General features: G+C 43.8%; 1 protein-coding gene across 1 annotated transcript in view; it reads right to left on the reverse strand.

Moving 5' to 3' along the window:
• Nucleotides 1-22,016, reverse strand: part of Abca4 (ATP binding cassette subfamily A member 4) — a 235,303-nt gene that overhangs the window by 140,992 nt on the left and 72,295 nt on the right. The window contains 11 exon segments of the mRNA XM_033758165.1: nucleotides 374-498; nucleotides 1,353-1,615; nucleotides 7,473-7,521; nucleotides 7,874-8,079; nucleotides 10,794-10,878; nucleotides 11,966-12,159; nucleotides 13,276-13,413; nucleotides 13,862-14,001; nucleotides 14,995-15,126; nucleotides 17,104-17,278; nucleotides 18,988-19,077. Coding sequence (XP_033614056.1) covers nucleotides 374-498; nucleotides 1,353-1,615; nucleotides 7,473-7,521; nucleotides 7,874-8,079; nucleotides 10,794-10,878; nucleotides 11,966-12,159; nucleotides 13,276-13,413; nucleotides 13,862-14,001; nucleotides 14,995-15,126; nucleotides 17,104-17,278; nucleotides 18,988-19,077 — 1,597 coding nt within the window.

Below are 22,016 nucleotides of genomic sequence, written 5' to 3' on the forward strand. Positions count from 1 at the left end.
CACATGAATGGTGCCGCGTGGACAAGAGCAGCCAGAATGCAATTCAGAGTCCACTGAATGGCCACTATGTGCCAGGCTTTTGTTTGAGGCACTGAATGCGGCCTTGGAGTGGCTTTAGGTCTCCTGGGAGGTTAGGCTCCTGAATATGCCGAGCATCTGAAGGCAGATTGTCCGCAGCTCAAAAAAATAGATCTCAATCTGCTCTCCCAAATTTCCCATCCTCTGCTTTCTCCCCTTCCACTTGGGATCAGCCTTCTAGGCAGTGGCAGGTACATTGACATCACTTCTGAGGGAAGCAGAGGGCCCCTTGCTCGTCGATGAAGATCCCAGGGAGGGAGGGTCAGAGCCTTCAAGCAGCATGCGGACTGCGTACCTGAAGAAGCTATACTGCTGCCCATATATCCAGGGGTGAAGAGTCAAAGCAGGAAATTCACCAAAAGGAGGCACAATGACGGAAAGCGTCAGAGCCACCAACACAAAAGTGGCTGGGAATGCAATCTGGGAGAATAAGCATGGAAACACGGCTGAGGTCAGAGAGATAGTAAACTCACACACATGCAAGCAGGATCATTCTTCTAAACATTTATCCTGCCACCCATAATCAGACCCTTCTGGAGAAGAACATGCTTCTGGGGAATATTACAGGAAGGACTGCAAAGATAAGATACAGTGTGTGTCTTACAGAATGAGGGCAGCGGGTGTAGCTCAGTGGTAGAACACTTGTTTAGCATGTGTGAGACCCTGGGTTTGATCCTCAGTACTAAACAAAAGATACGTAGAAGAAGACAGAATGCTCTGGCAGCCATTGAAGAATGCGAATATATGCGATATTCAGCCAGAAGCCAAGGGACAACTTAAAAACCAAGTCACATTACTCACTACTCTTTGAATCGAGTTTCTTTTTTCATTAAGTGTATTGGTACTTTTTAGTTACACAGTACAGTTACATTCATCACTAGGATCTTGTATCTTTATATGACAGATCAGTTTCTTTTTCTTAATTAAAAACATAAAGAGAACAAAAGATAATGACCTTGATATGTAGGGTCACTGTAAAACCTAATGAAAACATGACTTTACTCTCCACTCTAAGAAATAATGATATTAACAGAATCAGTACTATTCTATTTTCTCTGCTAAGTGAGGTCCACTGCTTACAAAGAATATTTGTTACCCAGAATCAAAACAAAATTTTATCAAGGAAGATGCAAAGTCAGCAGAATCTAAAGAGGGCTCTCAGGGCTGTGTTTGAACCCGCAGGGGCGGGAATGCCCAGGGAACATGGTACAGCCAGGAATAGGCCAACAGGCCCAGGAAGTTCTGCTGAGCACAGCCAAAGCCCTCAACAATACCTGAGCCAGGAAGTCCTTGCGGCTGCGAACTGTGTGGTGGAACCGCTTGACCAGCAGCGCTTGTCCGTGCTGGAGGTCCAGCCGCACGCCTGTGTTGAGGGCGATGCTGGGTTCTTCTGGCTCATGGGGAGCCTGGCCCTCAGGGGGGGCATCCTGCTCCAGAGAGCAGGTGGTGGAGCCTCGGGCAGGCTGCCTGTCCTTCTTGCTCGGCCCCAAACAGGGGTGTCGGAGGTTGACATGTTCCCTTTTCTGCTGAGTGCCACCTATTTGAGGAGGTTGAATCAAAAACATGTAAGTTCTGGATCCTATGTGCTATCTTTTCATTTTTTAATTTATTTTACTTTGATGAGTTTATTGGTACTTTTTAGGTATACAGTACAGTTACATTCATCATTGGGGTTTTATACCTTTACATGATATATCTTGGTTGTGCTATTTTTTTTTCTAACAGCATTGGCTTTCCCTTTCTTTTTCTTAGAGCAGCAACAAAATGCCAGGCCAGGTAAGTTAATAGTCTTAAAAAAAAAAAAATCTATTTGTCAGTGTAAATTCTCTATAGAATCACCCAAAATCACTTAAAACTGCTATTTGCATTGAAGAGAACAAAATAACTGAGTGCGTTGACATAGAAAGAAGTCAAAACAAATAACTCAGTACCAAAAAATGTCTAGGTAGAGAGCAACCTGTATAATAAGTTTTTATTTATGTTAGAAAGTGGGTATATCACACAAGAGACAAAGGACACTCGGTACACACACACACACACACACACACACACACACACACACACACACAACTGAAAAGCTCAAAAGGATGCCTGCCAACTGTCACCAGAGGTACAACTGGAGAGGTAGAGGCAGATGAAGGTTGTCAGAAAGGGAACTCCGGTGTTTTGGGGTATTATTTCAATTTTTAAACAATAAAATATACTCACTTATGATCTACGTACATAAAAAGTTATAAATTTTAATAAACTTGGTCTCTCAGTTCTTAGAGGACACTGAAAAGTATAGAAGGACTAACTAACTAGAAGCTAGGAGATATGGGGTTAACTCTAATTATTATCATTATTTTTTGGCACCAGCGATCAAACTCAAGACCTTGCTCTTTCCAGGCAGGCACAGTGCCACTGAACTACACCCCCAGCCCTTAGATCTGATTCTTAAAAGATGTATAAATTTAGAGAAGTGTCTCACTGTAAATCTGAATTTTCTCATCTGTGGAATGAGGATGAGAACAGACCACAAAATTGTTTTGAAGTTCAGATGAGATAACACAGCGAATGTGTTGTATAAATGGTTCATGTTATCAGTTATGTTGGAGCTCATGGTCACTCTCTGATGCTCCTTCGAAGAACATCTGTTGTAGATGCAGAGGAATTACCTAGGGACCGAGACTTGGTCTCGGATGCTTTCTTAGTGGCTTCATGTCCTTAGGGAAAAGGACATCTGTAAAGGCAGTTGGGTTGGCTCAATCATCTTTTCAACTGACTTTCACAGGTTCCCATGGCGTTCTAGGCCTGCGAAGCAGAGGCCTTTGGAACTGGTATCCCCAGCCCCAGCACTTAGAGTAGAGGGGCAAGTTCTGCAGGTTCATTGACTGACCGCTGCCACATTCTTCATTCTCCAGCCTCCTTTTCCTGACCTGGGCTGGTATCTAGAGTCTGATGGGACAGGGTATCTGCTGCTTCTTTTTTTGGCTGAGTCATTTCCATCCATACTGGAGCCCACTACACAGGCCAGAGTTCAGGGCTCCAGGCCTGTTCAGCATCACTAAGCTGTCCCTAGCTTTCTGCTGCTCTGTTGTGGTCTCTGGTTCTGAGCTAGTTCTTCACTGTCTCAGAACCAGCAAGAATGCTGTTTCAGTTTCTTTATTAAAGAAATTATTAAAGGCAATGGTTGAAGACAAGGAAGGAATATCTATATTTTTGGTCTTGACTATGCCATGCCAATTTAATTAGAATTCCCTGTATCTAAAACTTCTGGGATTTAGCTCAGTGGTTGTGCTGCCTCGCAAGCATGAGGTCCTGAGTTCAATCCCTGGTGAAAAAAAAAACAAAGAAAAGTTAAAAACTGCTGCCTTTTACTTATTGAAAGGCATTTTAGTGTTGTGTATGTATAATACCAAGAAAAGAATATTTAACACTTTTCACATTTTATAGTTGATCTGTAAGTTCAGATCCTTTTAAAACTCAGCATGAAAATAAAAACAGTATGATATAATAGCAAGTTAGGTTTTACTTTTGAATTCTTTAAGTTGGATTAAGTTATTAGGATAGTGTTTAAACAACTATTTAAAAACACAAGTTGGAACTACTGTTTTTTGTTTGTTTGTTTTGGTACTGGGGATTGAAATGAGGTCCTTGTGCTTGCAAAGCAGGTGGTAGAACCACTGAGCTAAATCCCTGGCCCTGGAACTATGGTTCTGTGTGCGGTTGGTAGTGGTGCTTTTTGTCAGTTCATTAGATGGATTAAAGTGGGGAAGGTGCAACATTAATGCACATTTTTATGGGATCATGGTACTTAATTAAAAATAGAATCAGATTTAAAAAAAAGAAAGAAAATAACAAAACTGGGAATTAAATTGTATCTTGAAGGTATATGGTTAAATAAATAAATAAATAAATAAGAGAAAGAAATGCTATTTCTCCCCTTGGAGCCCTGCCATGCTTAACCCCCGAAAGATGCCTACGGGCTCTTTCATATTTGGAGACAAGATCAGAACATGTCATCTTCTAAAACTGGGCCAATTGAGAACAAACATGCTCAGCTATATGAAAAATGGAAGGTGGTGAGAGCATAGATCTTAGCTTAGAGAGAAAGACCTAGAACAGTGATGGCGAGCTTTTTAGAGCTTTTAGTGGTAACAAACAGCCCACTGCAGCACGTGTGCCATATGTTCACCAGCACTGACCTAGACGCTTGTGTGGCTTTAAGCAAATCATCCAACTCTGAGCTCAGCTCCCCCTAGATGGGGCAGAGCCCTGCCCTATCTGCCTCATGAGACTATGGCAAACAGCAAAGAATACAACAGGTGTTAGGTGCTTGTCACATGGAAGAGGTTACACACATTTGATAATAGGTGGTTTGTGAATGGTGAGATAGACGTGTTGCTAAGTGTCAACCAGAAACTGCACGATGTGTTAAGACCTGGCACGCATTATCTTGTGAATTACAACTCTAAAAGAGAGATTAGGTAAGATTACCTCCACTTTAGAGATAAGGAAACTGAGGCACAAAGACGCCAAGTACTTAAAGAAATCCACTTAGCAAATTATGAAGTTTGGGTTTGCTGTCTGGTCTGCCTTGCTCTAAGGTTAAAATTTTAACTTCAACACTGACTGGCTCTTTGATTCATCTTACTCTATGCCTGTGTTGAACAAGCAGTATTCAATGTCTAGTTTATTGTTCTGAGGGTGTCTGTTAAAAAGGGGTTTTCTGTACAGATGAAAGGCCCTAACTCTTGAATCTAGCATAGCATCTGGTATAAACTAGCATATTTTCATTCTGCTCTTGGTTAATATGAATCTTTGGCTTTGGGTGAACTGAGAGAATTCAATTTCTGTGTCCACAAAGCTCAAAAAGAAACCTAGGCCCTGTGATTGCTCCTCCCCCCACACCCCCCACCCTGCCACTCCATGTCAGGATGAGCACCTCTTTCTTCTGACCACCACACAACCCACCTGGGCAGGCTGGAGCACGTATTGGCTGGGATGTTTGGTCGCTGGTAGTTCTAGGCATACCTGATAAACACTTGGGATCATTTAGATACAAAATGAAAACCATGTTACTGTAAAACTGGTACCACAGCCCCCATAGGAAATATTACATAGGAAAACACCATGATGTGTCCCACAGGTAGGAGGAAGTATCAAGTAGCACAGGGGGGTGCTAAGAGCCCAAGGCAGCAAAGGAGAATTCCATGTGTTCTTGTCTATGCCTGAGGGAGAAGGCGCACGGAGAACACCTTAACAGCACAGGTAGGTGTCTCTTCTTCCATCAGAAGTGGTTTGTGGTACTGTGATAAAAGCAGCATGGTGCTGGCAAAGAAACAGACCTGAGCACCAGATTAGAAGATGCAGAAACAACTCCAGACAAACTCAGCCAACTCATCTTTGACAAAGGAGTCAAACACCCTCACTGGAGGAAAAATAGCCTGTTTGATAAATGGTGTTGGAAAATTTGGGTTTCAACTTGCCAAAGATTAAAAGTAGACCTATATCATTCACCATGCACTAAACTAAAATCAAAATGGATTAAAGAAGTAAATATTAAAACAGAGACACTAAATCAGCTGGAAGAGAGGTAGGTAGAACTCTTGAAGACATTGGCGTAGGAAAAGATTTTATGAACAAAACCTCAGTTGCCTGTGAACTAGCACAATCAACAAGTGGGGATGCCTTCTTATTAATAAGCTTCTGCACAGAAAGAGAAAGCACCAACAGTTTGAAGAAACAACCCACAATGTGGGAAAAAATTTTCACCAGCTGTTCCTCAGACAAATGTCTACTATGTAGAATATATAAAGAACTTTAAAAAATCAGACCTCCCAAATTTAAAGACCTAATCCAAAATGGGCATTTGAAATGAACAGACAAACATTTCTCGGAAAGAAGTAGAAACAGCAAATAAACATATGAAAAATGTTCAGCATCACCAGTCATTGAAGAGATGCAAATGAAAACAACACTGAGATTCTACCTCACCCCAGAAAGAATGGCTGCTATCACGAAGTCAACAAATAACAAATGCTGGCAGGGCTGTGGGGAGAAAGGAAACCTTCTTCATTGTCGGTGGGAGTGCAGACTGGTGTAACCACCGTGGAAATCAGTATGGAGACACCTCAAAGAACTAGGGTTAGAAGTCCCATTTGACCCAGCTATTCTTCTGCTGGGTATCTTCTCCAAAGAATTAAAAGAACCATACCACACTGATATATGTGCACCCATGTTCATAGCAGCACAGTTTGTAATAGCTTAAACTTGGAAACAGTCCAAATGCCCATCAACTGGAGACTGGATAAAGATGTGTGTGTTTTTTAAAATAAAATGAAGTACTACTCACCATAAAGAATGAGAAACTTCAGACATTTATAGCTAAATGGATGTACGTTGAGGTAATACTCTTAAGTGAAATAAACAGGACACACGTGTAAATACTGAATAGTTTATCTAGTGTGAGAAACAGTGTAATTAAGGACTAATGTGAAATAGGAAGAAAGGTGCAAAGGAGAGGGGGAAGTGGGAGGGGTAGGGGAAAAGGTAGAAGGGAATAAAATTAATATGAGAAAAAGAAAAATGGAAACAAAGTCTTTGTAGATAGGGAGGGTGGAGGGGTTGAAGGGAGGGCAGGGGAATGGGGAAAAAATAAGAACCAAGATGGACTATGTAAAGGTGCAAATTTCCAATGACGAATGCCATTATACTGTGTACCTTAAGAGTACAAGTAAAATTAAGTTTTAAAAAATGGTTTGTGTTGTGGCAGCCAAGTTACTTCCCCTGCACTTCAATGTCCCCACCTCCCCTCTGCAGTAGAGTCTACTATTCTCACGATGTTTTGTGTGGCTGTGTGATCTGGACACAGGCTGTCACGTGTAGAAGACAGACTCCCACAATCCATAGGAATTTTGGTTCCTACAGTGTCAAAGTCCATAAGTCAATAAATGAGGGCTCACGATGATTTAATCTTGGCCTCTAAGGGGCCAGGAGACTCTAGCTGGCATCTGTGTTGTATTAACTATTACTACTATCTCTAAGGATATTGCCAGCTGCCATTCCTACAGTCAGGAATGGATCAGACGTCTGGTGGAAGTGAGAAAAGATGAGGACTGAGACGTGGTAGGAACATGAGACTGCAGACGTAGAATGAGAAGTTTTGGGATCAAGCTACAGATCTGACCTCCATAAATATTCTGATTCATTTAGAATGTTTCTACCCAGACCTAATTCTGTTTATCATCCCTTTGTCACTCAAAGTCACCAAGAATGCAAAGTGACTATTACTTGGGGATCAGACACTATAGAGGAGACTCTATAGTTCAAGATATTGGTGGTGTGTGTGTGTGTGTGTGTGTGTGTGCGTGCAAGTGGGGATGAGCAAGTTACAAGCTCCAGCACCATACCAGCAAATAGAAGTCCTGTATCAGAATCCTCTGTGACCTTCAGAAAAATCTGTTGAGAAACCAAAAAGAGAGAATTTGGTTTAGACATTCGCACTTTCACAAAAATCTAATTCTTATTCTGTTCTATCCGGTGTTGCTTCATCATGTGAAGAAAATATATTATGGCTGTTTAAGAACATAGTCTCACATTAGTGTAAAAATGTAAGCACACAGTGCCCACAACTACATAAGATACATATGCATGTGGACAGAGGCAGGAGGAAGTAATCAAAAAGGAAGATAGTTGCTTGAGTGAGGAATTATAGCTTTCTGCTTTATAAAACTTTACTCCAGTATTAGACTTTCAGAAAGAATCGCCTCTTCTGGTACCAGACAGAAACCAGTTGAAATTTCTGCTTTACCTCTTCCAGGGGAGTGTCAGAAATTCCAAAACTGCTCAGCCCCAGATCCACCAGAGTCTCTTCCAGCTCTCGGAAGAGGCTGGCATATGCCCTCTGTTTGAAATTCTTATTAGGAAGAAGGAAGATAAATTCTTGACCAATGCATTCCACCAGCTTTGCCTCTGGGACATGGTGACTAACCACATCTGTCAGCTCATTCACATCCCCTAAGATAAGAAAAAAGACTGCTTTCAAGAACCTAGAAGACTGAGATTTTCCAGATTCCTACTCTCTTCCACCTCCCATTTTAGAAAAGGGCATTTTGCCACTTAGCGATGACTCTTTTGGAGGACTGGCACTCTTCAAGTTTGCTTTTAGTTGGCCCAGTACTGGCTGCTGAAAGGCGAAAGCAGACAAGCAGAAGCTAACTAGCAGTCTGTGGAGGCCATGTCATGTCCACGTGCCAATTCCTGCCTTTGTTCAATCAAATGTTCTGTTGCCTCAAACCATGGCATGTTGGGCAGGTCCTACCCTCATTTTCTCATCTGTGAAAGTGGGAAAATGATAGTCATTGGGGTTCGCTATCTTTCACGGGAACTAAAGGGTTAAGTGAAAGTTGTTTTCCTCTGCCTGGTCTAGCTGAAGCAAGCACCAGGGGACTTGCCCAAGATGCATTCCTGCAACAGGTGACCAAGCTGAGACAGATAAATCCTCTTCCTAAATCATACACTCATTCCTGATCTTCTTGGAGAGCTGCACTGTTTCCACTGGGATCATATCTCCCTCCTTAAAAGGAAACAAAACTAAACAAAATAAAATGAAAAGAAACAAGACACTAGCTCCCACCTAGGAAATGTACCTAAGGGCATGGTGGCAGGGACCATGGGCAAGTATCAGGTTTCAAGTATAAATATACTCTCATACAGTCAGAATGGAATTTTATGTGCAAGAATGTGTCACTTTAAAATTTAAAAATTTAATTTAAATAACTTTAGAGCATACACCAAAAGGGATAGTTCCCTAGCATATTATCCTGAGAGTGAGGTGAAAGGGAAATTCTAGTCTGTAAACTTAGAACATGACTTTGGGGGGGGGGGATAGTTCTGTTAGGATCACCCTGTGAGTTCTTCTCTTTCTTTGTTTCAAAAAGAGCCACGTGGAGGCCCGGGGATTTAGCTCAGTGGTGCCACTGTATGCCTTGCAAGCACAAGGTCCTGAGTTCAATCCCTAGTACCAAGAAAAAAAAGAAAAGAAAAAAAAGCAATGTGGAGTCAGATTTTTGTGGCTTTCAACAAAGATCCTCTGCTTAGCTGAATTGGAAGGCTTGCAGTGTGTCAAACCCACAAATTGGCCTTGATTGTCTTTCATCCTGCGATGACTTCATCAGGGGCTGGGCAGTTTTTATCTGAGGAGGAAACTGTGCCCCACGACCTCTGTAGGGGTCAAGTTCATTGTTCTCATAGGAAGGAAATGGAACCTGATGCCACCCGGATTCCCAGGAATTGCATCTTAGATGTGTGTCAGCCTTTCAGAAGTAGCACTGCAGGCCAACAGGACCTAAGGCTCTGGCGGGGAGGTCTTTGGGTGTGTGTGGTATGTGGTGGGTGTGAGCAAACAGCCCTCCATGGAGTTAAGAGGGGATTAAAATGGTCCTCCCTCCCTGATTTGGGGCCTAACCACTCACTGCATTTCCCACCAGTGACAACATTCCTATTCTGTTCAAAAAAAGTCTTTCCTTAGAAATAAAGCCACATTTTTAAAAAATCATCTCAGTCAAACTGGCCCTGTTTCCAATTTGATTTTGGTGGGTCACAGTAAACACATTGGTGTGTGTGTGTGTGTGTGTGTGTGTGTGTGTGTGTGTTTTTAAGTCACTTTCTCAATCAGGATTGCAAGGAGGACTCTTCAGAAAGCTGGGAAAGCCCATAATAAGTCAGACAAGGCATAAGACACAGAAATGTGTCATCCTAAACAGATGTTCTGTTCACTGCAGTTTCTGTCAACCCAAATGGGGTGGGGGGGCATTGGTGGTGGAACTCCAGGCATTGTCCCTTAAGTTTTAAGCATAGTACAATATTTGTCTGGTTTTATTTGTTTTACCAGAATTCATTCAGTAAATTCTTTCGATTTAGAAAAAAAAAATCTGCTAGATAAGATCCCATTGTTTTCTTTGATAAGCAAATACTTTCCTCCCTTCATTAACCTGGGTCAGTACATAAGATTAGGTTATAGGGTGTGTGGTATTCCATTTGAAAAGACACCTCCACAGGAGACATGCAGGTAGAAATTAGTGAGGATGGAAAGTGCTGCTGCCAAGCTGTCTGAGTCCCAGGGCTCTGATCCTCCTCTGGGTGAGGCCCTGTTTCTACAAGCGATAGCCTCTTTACTGCTTCTCGCCTGAGCTGAGAGCCCCCTTGAGAGCTTCAGGGCAAACTGGCAAACTAAGCGGGGAGTGATGTGTATAACAGGGGCGTGCAAGATTACACGGATTTGCCATTCACACACGAAATCTCTGATTCTTTAAACATTCGCTTCTAAAGAGCTGTGAGCCGGCACGGTTCCACCAGAGAGCGCAAAGGAGCAGCTCTGGGAGGGCTCTGTGGACGCTGAGGAATGTTCCCAGCAGTGAGAGCCAGAGGGCCGCAGGAACGGAGGCTTAATAGGGGTGAGGGCACAAAGTGAACAGAGACTGGATTCCTCATTAAGGGGAGAGGGCCCTTAGGTGCACCGCTTTTAAATCCCATTGGTAATGAAGGAAGGATGAAGAGGAGAAAGAATCTCAAAGGAAAAAGATGAACAGTTGCATAACCTTAAGCCTGAGAAGTACACCGGTGTTTTCTTTGCACACGCTCAAGTGAGTGCATCGCAACAGGACGCACCCACCAATCCCGGGCGATGCTCTTTGGACCAGAACCAAGGTATAACCTGCCCTTGCCCTTACCGTCCAAATCTTGTTCTGGAGTTATCTCATCCACACCGGCTGGACACCTGACAGAGAAACCCTTAGGTGCACAGCTGCAGGTCCCCTACGAGAGACGGGTAGGAATGACTGACAAGGTACACATCACTTCAGTGACAGCATCCCCTTGAAGCCAACTGCTGTCACCACATGCTTTGTTTGCTTCTTACTGCCAAATGTAGTCAACACGTTTTCTTCACTGCTTAATCTACAAATTCATCTGAGAATTTTGAGGGTGTAACTGTTTGATTTTATCCTAGAGAGTACATGAGTCAGGCACAGAGAGAAGCAAAACCTCAAAGGATCCCTTTGGCTTGTCATTAATCAAACGACAGCTGTAGGTTCTGCCTGTGTGAGACATTCTACTCCTCCCTCCCCATGGATGTGCAATGGGCTGTAGCAATCTTCCCAGGACAGGAAAACCCATAGTAGTTAAACTGAGGTATAAATAATGCCACGGTATAATACTTGTGACATTTTGAATGTGAGCAATGCCTGTTCTGTAGGAGCCCAAAGCACATTCATAATACCTTATCTCACATTGTGTCTTTACCATATCTCTAAAAGCAGAAGCAGAGGTCATTCGGTTCACTTTTTGTGTAGGGAGAAACAACAGCAAGAAATGAAATTATTTTCCCAGGATGACACAGTTTCTACACTTTGTAGCCCAGACCTTAACCTGGTTCTCCTGAAATAGTAAGTGGTCTCTGCCACTGGGTTTTTTTTTTGTGGGGGGCTTCATCATTTTGGAGATTATTTCCAAGGAGGCATTTACTCCATTTTCATTTACCACTAGAATTCAGGTTTAATTAGCAAACATGAACGTGGGAATGAAAAAGAGGAAGCTTAAACAACTACTCTCAAAACCATTCAACCTTGTAAGACCCTTGCTTCTATGCTGTATCAAAGCACATGTATAGTTTGGAATCCTGGGGTCTAACAATTTCAAGTCGTTTGAAACTAGCGGTATCATTTGGGGTGAAGCATCTTCATAGGAGGGTTCAGACTGTGCTTATCAAATCTCCTGCAAAGGGTTTCAGAACCAAAGAAGCTGATTCTGATTGTTAGGCCTGAAGTGTGTAGAAATGCCTGAGGTGACTGCTTGTGTCTCACTTCCTCTCCGGGATGAGCTCCTTCTTCGGGCAGACACATACCTCACATCTGCCTCCTCGGCTTTGGATGGTTTTCATCTTGCGAACCAAGGTCAAGTAGAAGCCTGTGCCGAAGCAGTTCTTCAGGAAGAGTGGGGTTCCTGAGCAGTAAAGCCTTCCCTGGGAGAGGATGGCGATGCGGTCCCCGAGAAGGTCGGCCTCGTCCATGTGGTGGGTGGACATGATGATGGTTCTGCCTGTGGGGTAGGGAAGTCAGGGGAATCACAGGGGACTGCAGATAGGGTGTGGCTGGCAGAGGATTACAGCAACCTCCTGGTTATATGGTAAAAGAAACCTGGGAGATAATAAAAGCAAGGGGGCTAATTCAGCAGCAAATTCTAGGACACTAGGATAATAATAACAGCTAACGTTTCATAGCATCCTGCATACTGTAAAGCGTGGTCACAGGAAGTATCTCTTTGTGGAGTATAAGGTTGACTGATTCGAACAGATCACCACATGTGGGGCACATCCACTGTTCTCAGTATCTACGGAGTTCCATATGTACCTTCTCTGGGAGTCACTAAGCACTGCGTGTATAACTGCATGTAAAGAACACACATAAGCACATTCTTCCTAACTGGAGATGTCATGAAAAGAAAACGATTATGAGGATTTTAGGGTGGCAAATCTTCAGGGAAAAGCATGGGGAAATACAGTGCAAATAGAGAAGTCAGCACTTGAGCCACACTGCCACTTTTATGGGCTCTCTCAGCTCTGCCCACTGTCTCTTCTGGACCCGAGCCCCTGGACGGGGTGGGGTAGAGGAGAAAGGTCCCATCTTGAGACATTTTCTCTGTAGCTGTGCTCTGCAGCACCGAACACTTAGCACAAGTCCTCACACCTGGTCCAGTGGTCAGCCAGCAGTGAGGGAGCTCTGGGGATGTTTTGGGGACCCGAGTCCCCTTGGTCAGATGGAAATTTCACTTAGAACTGCACTCATTGTTCCAGTTAGAGGAGCTATGTTAGCACAAGTCCTCACACCTGGTCCAGTGGTCAGCCAGCAGTGAGGGAGCTCTGGGGATGTTTTTGGGGACCCGAGTCCCCTTGGTCAGATGGAAATTTCACTTAGAGCTGCACTCATTGTTCCAGTTAGAGGAGCTATAGGCTGAGTCCTTTCAGGAAGTAGCTTTCCCTTATCAGTGATTCCCTGTTTATATTTATGCAAAAATCTCCAGAACAATTTAACTTATACTTAGATTCAGTCCTATCTTACTGTAGTTATGGGCACTGGTGCACTTGGATTGCAAAACAACAGGTGTAAGAGCAGGGAAAACCTCTGAGAGCACAGGACACGGAGCGGAGGCCATCACCTGCTCGGTACTTCAGGAGCAGGTCCCAGATCGCACGTCTGGAGTAGGGGTCCACCCCAGAGGTGGGCTCATCCAGAACAACCACCTTGGCATCTCCCACGAAGGCAATGGTGACGGACAGCTTTCTCTGCATGCCACCTAGAGGCACAAAGCGGACCCAGGTCACAGGGGCTGAGATGAGGAAGAGAAAGGCCAAGGCTGGCAGCATGAGGGGCACCTGGAATCCAGCAGTGGTTTGAGGCTGTTCCCTTAGACGTTTAGACAGCATTCAAAATCCTTATGGTATTTAGGCCTCATAAACGAGGGAGAGGAGACCCTTGCCTCGTAGGACCTGACCATCTGAAGTCTGCTCTGTTTTCGTTAGAACACATAAACAACAAAACAAATAAAACCCAAGCTGCTTCAAGACAGTGTTCCATGTGGGAAGTGATCGAGGGGCAGGCTGCTCATGGATCCTCAGAGTAATTTCACCGAAGTTTCCAACTCTTAGGCACCTCCCTGTTAGTTACAAGCACCCCCACCTCCCAGGTGCCCTGGGAGGCAACTGCCTGCCATCTGTGGCCCTGTCTCTTTCCAGCTAAGACACCTGAAAGATCCTGAGCTTCTTCGTTCCTCTTGTGGTGCAGGCCTGCATTCTCTAGCATGGTCTCCATCTCCAACTGCGCCTCCTCCTAGGATTTCCCTTTTAGCTGGGCATAGAACAGGATGTGTTCGGCCACTGTGAGACTTGGGAACAGAAGGACAGGAGAAGCAAGGGGCTCAGTAATCCTACTTCTCATAATTTATCTTAGGGAACTAAAGATGAATATGAAGATTTAGCAACGAAGGCATTCATTATGGTATTATTTATTATACAAAAGCAACACAAACAAGCAATCCTACCCAAGTATCTAATAAGCAGATGGCTTCCCTGGTGATAGAATAGTATGTGAGCATTGAAATTATTTTATAAAGGAATACATAGAACATGAAAATATATAACATTTTTTATTTTAAAAAAGCATTCTGGCTGGGGATTTAGCTCAGTGGTTCTGCTGCCTGCCTCACAAGCCCAAGGTCCCAAGTTCGACTCCCTGTACCAAAAAATAAAATAAAAAAGCAATCACTTAAAAAAGTCAGGTTACGTAATTATATGCATAATTTTATTCTCCTTTATAATTTAAAAGTATATATGCTTATATATACATACATAGGAGAAAGTCCTGAAAAATTATTTATCAAGGTGTTAACAGTGGTTGTCTCGTGTATGAAATTACTGGTGACTTTTATTTTTTTCTTTTTATTTAGCTATCTTTATTTCCTCTCTCCCTCCCTTTCACAATGACTATATATAGATTTTTAGATAAGAAATATAAGATATTTTAACTGGGAAATAAAAGAAACTGAAAAGCTTCCTGCAAAGTCAATGTTAGAGCTATGACTTAAAATGGAAAAAAGTACATTGGTTCTCCTCTCTCTGGCCCCTGACAGGAGCGAGGGGGCCAAGGATTTGCCACTCCGTTAGAGAAAAGATGGTGTCACTCTTTGAGTACCAAGAGCACAGTTTTATGTTTGGGGGACAGTTCTCACTGTAAGGACTTTGAACACGGGGGAAACTGGACAAAAGCATCACCACCTGCACCCAGACCGGGACCCCTGAGCTGGGCTCTAGAGATTGTGTGTGTTGGGGCACAGGAGGTAGGTGAGGGCCGGGGACAGCTCAACTCCTGTTTTACTTACTGGTGGAACAGGATGTTATGCTGTGGACACATGCCAAGGCTCTGCCGGATTGCATCCAGGCTGGTTTCAATGTCCTTTCCCCCAATGAGCACAGTCCCTGATGTCGGTGGCAACAGACCTGTCAGGATGGACCTGCCAAAGACAGTGTAGGGACAGGAAAAATGGCATTTAGTAGCTTGCATTGAGAGAGCGGCCCCACAGCAGCGTGAGTGAGGATTCTCACAGTGACACCTGCCCCTGGCTATGAAACCCAGACCACCACTAGCTGTAGGGTTCAAGTTTCCCATGTAGGGCATAGCACCAATGTGTATGTTCTCTGTTGTAGAGAAAGGAGGCAGATGTGGTTCTTGCTTCTACTTGTCTCCCAGGACTCCCAGGGACGCACCAGTGGGCTTCTAGGGTTCCCAACCTCACAATGTTCACTTGCAGCCCCAGCCTGATGCTAGAGAGGCTTAGAAAATGCATTCAGTGCATGACTCACTTCTTTGCCTGCTTGTGAGCAGTCATGGATATTGAAAAGCCACGTATCACCATTACAAAGTCTGAGTCAGGCCTTGATAATAGTGAGAATTCCAAACACACCTAGGTATTCAATGTGCATCTGTTGATTAACTGATTAAAGACAGGCATAGAAATTATTAGCAATAATATCACCTTTGGATTCAAAACGTAAAAAGCCCAGTAGCAATGCTGTTGTTATTTGTAAAATGGGGGGAAAAAAATGACTCCTACCTGCTTGAGTGGTTGTAAAGATTAAATGAATTAAATCACCTATTATACTTAGAGCAGCACCAATGGAAAGTCAGAAATATCACTACTATTATTACTAAGCATTATTTCAGCCCCCTGGGAAGTCACATTCCTGCAGTAGATGAAGTAATATTTGCCTTTGAAAAGTCTTGGGGTCCTGGAAGGAGCTTCCGGGTCTCTGACCTATTAGTCAAGAAGGAGAGGACTCCCGATGGATTAGCCCCACCACACCCTGCTCTGTCTCCGACTTCTGATAAGATCTCAGGCTCTCTGAATTTGTACTGAGAAGCTGAACTCTCTGTTAATCCACCACTAGGGGGAATCAGAACCAAATAGAATGGCCCCACATTCCATTCACACTGAACCACCCAAGAGCACATTCCAGCGCAGGGTGTAGACCGCTTTTCCTTCCTGGGGCTCTGCAAGAAGCCAAGGGCCTGAGGACTGCTATCACAGAGGCTGTTGTCCCCTGAGAGACCTGCATGGGAAAACCTGGTGTTTCTCTCAGCCTTGTTCTCTAAGGTGGCCATTATTTAGAAAAGCGTGGGGAGCTCCCAAATTGAGAGGTTCACACCTCAAAACTCTGCACCCTTCCTGAACTTGGCCTTCAGTGGCCAGGCTGTCACCCCTCAGTTCCTGGCGGGACTACATCCTTTGTGCATTCTCCAGAACTAAGACCAACTCTTATCAGGGATCCTGCACCAGTGTTAAAGCCTACTTGATAATTGGTAGGAAAAGGAATGTACTTTAAAAATAAGTAGCACTCAATGGGCATAGTGGCTCACGCCTGTAATCCCAGCACTTGGGAGGCTGAGGCAGGAGGATCCCTGCAAGTTCGAGATCAGCCTGGGCTACACAGTAAATTCCAGAGCAGTCTGAACTACATAGTGAGACCCTGTCTCAAAAAACAAACAAAACAAAAAAAGCAGCACTCTACAGACCTTGGGGCAAGGCGTGGTGATGGTCTTGGCTCCATCACCACCAAGACTATGGTAATGCTGGAGAGACTTGGGGTGGGGAAAGGGACCCAACAGGCAATTGTGGTGACAGGACCTGGCTCATGTCCTCACTGAACCACTAAACTTGGTGGCTTCAGAAAAGTCCATCAAACTCTTGGAATATCCAATTCCCTAGTATACAAAGGAGGCAATAACTTTATCTCTGCTTGGTTGCTTTTGCAAAGATTAAATAAAACAATATATCCGAGCAAGCTTTGAATAGTGTAGTGTGGTTTACAAAATTTTGGGCCCTCAAATGTAGGGTATGTTTTGTCACTAAAATTCAGTGGGAAAGCATAGACTGCAGGTCACAGAGGAGGAATGAGTTCAGGGAGTGACAGTGGCATGTCAGAAGACTCACAAGGTGGTGGTTTTTCCTGCTCCATTGTGACCAAGGCATGCGGTGATCTGGTTCTCATAGAAGGTAATGTTAAGACAGTCCACAGCTGGCCGGCCAGAGGGCTCAAAAATCTTTACCAGATTCTTTACGCATACCCCAGGAACCAATCCTGGAAGCTCACGTTCAAAGAAAGAGTCTCAGAGGATAAACACAAACATAATATAAATACAACGTCTTAATGGACACGCTTCTCAGTTCTTTTTCTAACCACTGTCATTTTCTTATAATTTCACCAGCTCCTATAGCTTCAGCTATGTCCTTTGTAAGGAAGACCAGAATAACAGTGGTTATAATGGTATTAGCATTTATTTAGCACTTACTGTGTGCCTGGTTCAGTTTCAAGTGCTTCCCATGCATGACCTCATTTTACACAACAGCCCTATGGGTTGGTAATTACTAAGCTCATTTCTGTAGGTGAGGAAACCTAAGACAGACAGACGTCATGTCTTACCAAGGTCTCATGGCTTATAAGTAGCAGGGTTGAGATGAGCCCATGCTCACCATAGAGCTCTGGGTATCTCTACACAGAGTTGGCCCTGAGTTCCTTCTTTTTTTCCAGGCCCCTTTTCCAGGAGTCTGCACGATTCTGCATGGATTTCTGGGAGCAACTCAGGCTCCTCACATTCTTCCCCAAACAACATTTCCCTTCAGACTCTAAGTCCATTCTTAGAGCCATCATTCTTCTAGTCAGTCTTGGCTGGAATCTTTGAGTCAGTTTGATTACAGCTGCCTTCTTGCTCCTTAGAACTCTGGGACAGTCTACTCTTCCTCCCCACCATCCCTCAGACCCCACTCCCTTTTCTAGTCCCCCCAGGGCAGATGCTCAGTATGCTTTCCACTTCTTCCTTACATTCAGGCTCTTTCTTCTTCAGTTTGTTCTAGATAGCAGTTTCTGTCATTATTAAAGTTCTAAACATTTGCTTGCCAAAAATGAAATAAAATAATGTAAAACTTCATTGCATCTTGCCTGTGTACCACCTGGCCTGGTCTGTGAGTGAGATGGAACTAACTTTCCCAGACCCCTGATTTCAGCCTTGTCCTACACATCTGGGAGGAGGGTCTTTCAGAAACACTGTTGCCTGCCATCCAGCTCTGTGAGGAGCTGCAGGTCTCTGGCTTCAGCTTTCTGATCTGGTGTCAGGCAGGTGCATGGAGGCTGGACCCTCTCCTGCAATGTCAGGCAAAGCCGGAGACCCTGTGCCTCTCTAAACCCAGAGCTTTAACATCTACAGAGAAATGCACATACTTGGCAATGAAAACCCTTGGATGAAATACAGAACTTGTTCAGGATGTAAGAAAGAGCAGCAAAAGCCAGGGACACACAAGGCTGGTGAATCTGGTCCATCAGTCCAAGGATGATTAGGTAACTTCCACTGTCAGGAAGGGCTTTGAAGGTTTGAATGAATGGACTTCTAGATTTGTAACCAGGAGTGAAATGCAGTCAGCTCCTCTCGACTCTCCTTCCCCTTGCACACAGAAGCATTTATTTTTGTCTTTCCTTGTACCTCATATCCGCTTTAAGTCCCAGTGACCGAAGTCATTGTTCTTGCTAAATCCTCGGAAGTCAGCACGTTCGTGCAACTCACTTGGGATTTGCCTAACAAGGGCACAAACACACTACATACTTGGGCTTTGCTTTCTCCAGGAAGTATGCGTTAATGTCTGGGCTGGACCATTCATTCCCCCACTCGTGCAGCTGGGCCCTGGCTCTAACACTGGTTAACAGAGGGAGTCCGTTGCCTGTGCTTCATTTCCCCTGTCTTGAGGCATTTTGTTGTGGCCCTTTGTAAGGTTCAGAGCCTTTTCCTTGCCCCTGTTCTGTTCTGTTTTGGGGGCAGGGGTTACCATTCATTCCTTCTGGGTGTTCCGGATCCTCCATTTCCTCTGTTATGGGTTCGGTCTTTTCCAATGCTCTTTCTTCTCTAGTTGAACACCCTGCACCAACCAGAAGTCAATGTTACTCTCTCAGTGAGAGCTGAGTGTCAGTCAAGGCTGGAAAGGAGAGAGAAGTGAGGGGAACAGCTGAGTTTCCCACCACAAGGGGTAGCCAGTTGCTTTAGAATACCAAGACAGCATTCCCTGTGCGTGTCCTCCAGCCACTGACCTGCTGCCGGGCTGTGCACTGCTCAAGTCTGATTGTGCAATCTCCCCAAGCCCAGATTTGTAATGGGCATTTCAGAAACAGGGAGTTTTGCCCCATCCTGTGGTTTTTGTTTGCTTGTGATGCTAGGGGTGAAACCGAGTGCCTCCCACATGCTAGGCAAGCACAATATCACTGAGCTATATCCTCAGCCCTAGCATTGTCCTCTTAAGGTGCACCAGTTTCAGAAATTGTGATTAAAAAGCAAACCCAAAATTGAATTTTCTTTAGCGCACCACCAATCCTTTTCATTCTGACCCAACCTAAAACATGTCAAAATCACAGTGAACTTTGAGTAAAAGTCTGTTCAAGGTGATACGATGGGAAGCCAGCTCGTCAGAGCTTTAGAAATGGTTCCCATGTTTATTTCACTTAGGAGTATATCTTCAATATGCTCCTAAGTGAAATAAATAAGTCACACACGTGTAAATACCGAATAGTTTCCCTGGTGTGAATAATCTGCAATAATACATAAGATCCTAATAAGATTACTGACATTGAGAAATGGGAGGAAAGGAGCTAAAAGTGTAGGGAAGGTGGGATGGGTAGGGGAAGGGTAATAAGGGAAAAGAAAAAAATGTGAGATAATGAAAAGATGGAAATAAAGTGGTTTTAGATGGGGAGGGGAGGAGGGGTGAAGGGAGGGCAGGGATGGGAAAAAATGAGAACCAAGACTTGTCATGTAGAGGTACAAGATCCCAATAATGAATGTAAATGTACTGTATCCCTAAAATGTACCAATAAACTCAATTAAAGCTGAAAAAAAAAAAGAAATGGTTCCCACAGAAACCCACCTATATGGGTGTTCAGTTATCTTGAGATCAAGAGGAAGATAGAGCCTGGTGGAGACACAGGCCTGGAAAAATTGTGAAGTGTAGTAGATATGAGCAAAAAACGTCTCCCTTTTGTGTGTGTGTGCGTGTGTATGTGAATTTGGCATTTGGTCTAAAAGGACATCAAGACATCCCAGAACTGAAGACAAGCAGAAAAGCCAGAGAGGATGCGGAGGCAGAAGGAAGCCATCACCGCCAAGCACCTCGGGCTCTGGCCCCAAGTGCAGTTGTGTGAGCAGTTGGAGTTTTCTGAATGGAGCAGCTGACCAGGGCCTTTGTGGAAATCTACTTCCTGTAGATTTCCAGGATGTGGTAGAGTACAGGCAACTGCCTGGTGGTCAGGGTCATGCCACCTCTAGTCCTTCTATTTCTGCTTCCTGTGGGATTTTTCAATCCATTCATTCTCCCAACTCCTGTGGCCACTCTGCTAGGTATCATACTGCATGAATGTGTAATAAAATAGCAAAGGAAAATAGCCTTCTGAACAGTCACTGAGCAAATTCCTCATCAAGGAATGTGTTCAAGGTCCAGATTTTGTCCCCAGCGATCAGTAGGTATTTGTGAAACATATTCATGTATTTTGGGCTCCAAAGAGGGGGTTAGGTGAAGAAACTCAGCTGTCTTCTGATTTAGACAGTTATAGGGATCTAACTCAGTCTAGTCTATGAGACAGCTGGCCTTGAACTCACTTTATAGCCCAGGCTGGCCTTGAACTCATGGCAATCCTTCTGCCTCAGCCATCTGAGTACTGGGATCACAGGCATGAGTCACCACACCCATCTATGATTTACTCTTGAAGAGCACATTTGTCTTAGGTGTTTAGAAACAGAGTGTCTCTTGGGACTGTAGAGAGGGGGAAAAAAGTCCACAAGTTCTGATATTTACTGACATTAAAAATATTCCAACACATTTCTGTGTTGAATATTTCCACTTATGATGGGATTATAGCTTTATTATAGTGGAAATGTAAAGGTTAATTTATAGACAAAATATACAAAACCATGAAAAAATACTGGGCTATTAGAAGTGGTGTTTACTTGAACCATTAGAAAGAGGAGGAAGAGAAGAAGGAGGAGAAGAGTGAAAGAAAAAAAAAGAAATGATGAAATAATAATAATAAAAAACTCTCAGAAAATCACCCCAAGCCTTTTAAAGTCCCTAGACTAATCCCCTGGAGAAAACAAACATCCATCTCAGTGCTTAAAGGAAATATCTTGGCCCAGGTCCAATAACTCAGAGTAAGGTGTAGGTAGGTGAGCAATAAGATTGGAAAGTATTTCCTTTGCTTTTAGACCCCCTCAGGTGTAGGGGAGACTCTAGCTATAGCTTTAGGTTGTTCTGCCTTCTCAGAACTCACAAAAGAGTCTCTGCTTTTCCCACTGTGCTCTCCCTACACCTCCTGCTTTGCTCAGGAGGAGAGGTAAGGTTTATCTAAGGGACGTCATAGGTGAATGCCCTTTTAATTTCCTTTCTGGTCACACTGAAGTAGGGTGTGCCCAAATCCTAGTATTACTGGTGTTCTTATAGGAAGATAGCCAGGTGAAGAGGACACAGAGAAAATTCCATTGAAGATACAGAATTAGAGTGTTGCAGCTACAAGAAAGAAGATTAAAAGGAAAGAAAAAAATTAAAAGATTAAGAAAGATTAATATCAAGAAAGCCAGCTCATAAAGGTGTAGGGAAGGTGTGATACATAGGGGAAGAACAAAAAGGGAAAAGAAAAAAATGTGAGAGAATGAAAAGATGAAAATAAAGTGTTTGTAGATGGGGAGGGGAGGAGGGGGTGAAGGGAGGGCAGAGGTAAGGGGAAAAAATGAGAATCAAGACTTGCCATGTAAAGGTACATGATCCCAACAATGAATGTAACTGTACTGTATCCCTAAATGTACCAATAAACTCAA

The sequence above is a fragment of the Fukomys damarensis genome, unplaced genomic scaffold (assembly GCF_012274545.1).
Source record: "Fukomys damarensis isolate Sample0158 unplaced genomic scaffold, DMR_v1.0_HiC HiC_scaffold_33, whole genome shotgun sequence".
NCBI lineage: Eukaryota > Metazoa > Chordata > Mammalia > Rodentia > Bathyergidae > Fukomys > Fukomys damarensis.